This window comes from Priapulus caudatus, unplaced genomic scaffold (genome assembly GCF_000485595.1).
Source record: "Priapulus caudatus unplaced genomic scaffold, Priapulus_caudatus-5.0.1 Scaffold2721, whole genome shotgun sequence".
NCBI classification, from domain to species: Eukaryota; Metazoa; Priapulida; class Priapulimorpha; order Priapulimorphida; family Priapulidae; genus Priapulus; species Priapulus caudatus.
This window is the reverse complement of record NW_014579782.1, coordinates 10,340-14,786: the sequence shown is the minus strand read 5'-3', so window position 1 is coordinate 14,786 and position 4,447 is coordinate 10,340. Positions and strand designations below refer to the sequence as shown.

General features: G+C 44.4%; 1 protein-coding gene across 1 annotated transcript in view; it reads right to left on the bottom strand.

The window, feature by feature from the left end:
• The window catches only part of LOC106818991 (72 kDa type IV collagenase-like), a 17,208-nt gene that overhangs the window by 5,002 nt on the left and 7,759 nt on the right, over positions 1-4,447 (bottom strand). Inside the window, exons 3-11 of the mRNA XM_014823654.1 lie at positions 4,039-4,125; positions 3,555-3,815; positions 3,203-3,392; positions 2,602-2,837; positions 2,287-2,425; positions 1,808-1,960; positions 1,206-1,429; positions 567-726; positions 159-307 (exon numbers count right to left, since the gene is read on the bottom strand). Coding sequence (XP_014679140.1) covers positions 159-307; positions 567-726; positions 1,206-1,429; positions 1,808-1,960; positions 2,287-2,425; positions 2,602-2,837; positions 3,203-3,392; positions 3,555-3,731 — 1,428 coding nt within the window. The 5' untranslated portion in view covers positions 3,732-3,815; positions 4,039-4,125. The remainder of the gene's footprint in view (positions 1-158; positions 308-566; positions 727-1,205; positions 1,430-1,807; positions 1,961-2,286; positions 2,426-2,601; positions 2,838-3,202; positions 3,393-3,554; positions 3,816-4,038; positions 4,126-4,447) is intronic.

The window sequence follows — 4,447 nt, the reverse complement described above, 5'->3', positions numbered from 1 at the left end:
TATATATATACAAGTAATAATATATATAATATATATATATATATATATATATATATATATATATATATATATATTAGTGTGTGTGTGTGTGTGTGTGTGTGTGTGTGTGTGTGTGTGTGTGTGTGTGTGTGTGTGTGTGTGCGTGTGTGTGTGTATACGTACGAGTACAGGTAGGTTTTCTGGTTGTGACCCCAGACGAATGCTGCGTCTATGCTTCTGACGTCGGCAGGGAGTCCAAGGTCAGTCAGCGGTCGCGGGAAGCTGGGAAGTGGACCGCTGTTGTCATTATAAACCCAGAAGCGATCGCCTGCAACGATAACCAATAACCCGTGGTGAGAATCGATCATAAAATCAATCGGCTATAATTACTAGCAAACCTACTCACTATCAGACATATGCCACACATACATGCAGACTCATCAATATCAATTATTTCCCTCTAACTATTATTAGTGCGTGTGTGCGTGCGTGTGTATGTGTGTGCATGCGTGCGTGTGTGTGCGTGTGTGCGTGTGCGTGTGTACATGTGTGTGCGAGCGACTGCAGCGCCGCGTGGTGGGCAGTACCGATGAAGAAGATGATGGCGCCATCGGTGCTCCGCTGGTACACGGCGTCCATTTTTTCGTCTGGCAATCCGCGCCAAAACTCACTCGTCTTCTGATAGATCGGCTCCCTATCACCGTACCTGCTCTCGTAGACACCTGGTGCCGTCATGCGATAAAAATACTGAAACAGTCGAGATTAATACGATGTTATATATATATATATATATATACATATATATGTATACACACACAAACACAAACACACACACACACACACACACACACACACACACACACACACACACACACACACATTTATTTATTTAACTGTGTGAGATTTATGGCTCACAAAACTCCATGAAGGAAAGAAGCTGTTTTAATTATATTTTTTAATAAAACTAATAAAAAACGAATAAAAACTATAAAACAGACATACATCATAAACAAAACAAAAAACTGCAATACTATTTCAAGAAGTCAATGCTCTGCCTGCCCAATATCCTTATTGATATCTGCTCGCCATCCTCACTGACCCACAACTTTGTTTTTATTAACACATACGTTAGTAATAATCGCTCCACAGAAATCGGAATCGGGATGTTCACTTGTCCGTTATAGTAAAGCAAGTGAACATCGCTGAGTAGAAAGCAGCGATCTAACCTTTCCGCTGTACACATGCAGCTCTGTCCTAACCACCGCCACTGCATCAAAGGTGGCGCTGCATCTGCTAGGCGTGCCGCTAGGTGGCGGTGTTGTTGTTGTCGTCGTCGTCGGCGGCGTGCGGCCGGAGCTGCGTCGTGTGGAGTACGTGAGTCGTGTGTACGGGGGCCTAGTGATATACGGCGCTCTGGTGGTCGTAATCCGCTGCGGCGTCTTGGGAGGACCTGAGGTGTGAGCGCAGGGTAAGAGGGGGAGAGACAGTGAAAGTGACACAATAAAAAAAACGAATCGGTGACTTAGAGATGCCATACCCTAGAATATTACATGTATTTTTTTATGTATGTCACGTGTCTCTTCAAGATCCGTCTTGATAAACAACCTTATGGGTGTTTATTTTTCTTATATTTATCTTAAACTGAATACTTCTAACTAATCTCTCTACTCTCTACTCTAACTAAATAACGAAGAATAATTAATTAATAATCAACCTTAGTACCTAACCATTGCTATCTTACACGGATAGCTGTTGTTGCATGTGCGCGCGTGCGTGCGTGCGTGCGTGCGTGCGTGCATGCGGGTGTATGTACAACCCTGGCGCTCACCGTAAAGTGCCTGTATGCCCCGCGTGTCATCGTACGGCAGATTGTCGCGGTAACCTTGGTAATAAGGAAACATCAGAGCATCCTGGTTGTTGGAGTGATCCAGCCCCAGACTGTGACCGAATTCATGGGCCGCCACAGCGAGAAAATGTACGCCTGCCATTGGAGGACATACGTCACGTGACGATACCAACAATGTTTACATCACTGCACAAGTTTACCAACAACGGATGTATATCCGGACGTAAATAAAAGCTATAAATTCGTAATAAACTCGAAATAAAATGAATAATTATAATAAATATTTATACCAATATATATATATAATATATATATAAAAATTTCTTCCAAATATTATTTCCGCCAGAGTTTTCGATGTATACTGACGTAGTTTCATAACAAGCCATCAGTCATGTTAAATCTCATGCACACCAGATGGTACGTCACGACGTCACGTGACAGCGTCGAGTGGCGCCCTCTACCTTTGTCTTCGTCTAAGCTCCATGGTTCGTCTTCGTCGAAGTGAGCATCTCCTCCTATCTCCTCCCCGGGGTAGAACGCATGCGCCAACACACCGGACTTACCGTCAAACGGGTATTCATCCCCGTGATGGCCTGCAGGGAGGACGAGTAATACAATATATATATATATTTGTCACATATAGAGACAACATATACCGAAGCAGTAACAGCAGTAATAGTAGTAGTAGTAGTAGTAGTAGTAGTAGTAGTAGTAGTAGTAGTAGTAGTAGTAGCAGTAGTAGCAGTAGCAGTAGTAGCAGCAGCAGCAGCAGTAGCAGTCACCTTGTCTAGCTGCTTGCGGAGTATCGGTACAGCTGGAGCCACGACATGACAGTTGTGGCCGCCTATGTTGGGCGCCATCTTGTGCACGAAGACGCCATTATCTGTCATCGTCTTCAGCAGCCTATCCATGGATTGCGACGTACCGCTGATGATGCCTCCCTCAGTGCTGCCATCTATCACCAGCTTGATGTCACGTGGTAGCATCGTCTCTAGATCGCTGGGAGGAATGGCTGTGGATGGTGTCGCGAAATTAACGATGTAAAGAATCAATGGAATTCGATTAATTTAACCCAATAAGCAATAGATCGATGAATCGAAGGATAGAAACGATACGAGTACGATAACATAGAGAGGGGGAGGTTAATTTCGGTAGGCGGAATTGCGCTACTTTTATTATTGGGGAACCGGGATCTACCAGATAAATTTTTTAATTTTAGGTTTTTTAATATTCAAACCAACTTGGAACTGCGATCTATTTTAAATGGGAACTGAGAACTGGCATAGAACATATAATATGGCAAACACATATTTTTACACGTGGGACTCTGGGAATAGACTCCCCGCCATCGTCATTCAACAATAGAACAGCGGTTACCAACAAATGCCGTGTAACATGGCGGCACGTCGGCATCAAGCAGACACTTGGTTCTCCAGTAGGAGCACAGCAGCGCCTCCTTGCGGCTCAGACATCCGTCGACGTAACCGCACGTCAGCTCTCCCATCGAGATTCCGGTCAGCATGTCCGGTTCAATCCCGAAGGATCGCAGAGTATCCACCAGGGCTATCTAAGACGCCATCATGCGGCAAGAAATAGAATTATTGCAACGTAGACTCGTGAAGAAGTAAAACCATTCTTTACACCGCGGTAAAACACACGAGGTGGCGCTAGCGTTGCGCGCATGCGCTCTGTACCACTCTGACGTATGGCATGACGTCACAGAACATACCTGCATACCGACGCTGGCGATAGACTGGTTGACATAACATTCGAATGCCTCATCCTCGGCGGTGGTGACCAGGTCAAGTAGGTGGACGTCGGCGTCTCCCAGACTTTCTCTCAGTACGAGGTTAGACTTGAGCAGAGACATGTGGAACGGGTCCAGCTTGAGCATGTCACGTGCCATTCCTGGCCAGACGATGTCACGGTTCAACCCCCAGAACCAGAAGCAGACGGGGCGCTGAGTGGCGCGCCCTCTACCGGAGTCTTCCTGCGATAATATTTCAGACAGAATCAATAGCGTATTAGTTCCAAGAAGGACTTAAAATTTTGTTTATTGTTTTTTTCGTTTACATATGAATCGAAAAACGTCAAAATGAGAGTTAACATTGAGTCTTGTTACAATAATAACGTAGCATGACGATGATGATGATGATGATAATGATGATGGCGATGACGACGACGATGATGATGACAGCATTTTGTGTACTTACTTCTAGCTTGCTGGAGAATTTCCGTGACGTAATCAAGCCTGCCCACACGCCGTTATTGCAACCACGAGAGGGGCGCCACCTAGTGGCCTGCCATCGTCAGTAAGCAGAATAGAATAACAGCAACTATTGTTATTATTATTATTATTACTACTACAATTATATTATTATTATTATTATTATTATTATTATTATTATTATTAGCCAATCTTCTCGACTATTTCATTCGGATCTTTGCTAATATTCGTAGGGTTTTGTCGAAACATACGAAATGATAAAACGAGCTTACCAAAATCTGATGCTAGGATAGAGAAAGAGAGACGGTGAGGGACAGAGGAAAGAGGGCAAGGGACAGAGGAGAGAAGGGGAGGGACAGAGGAGAGAGGGGAAGGAAGAGGATAGAAGGAACAGA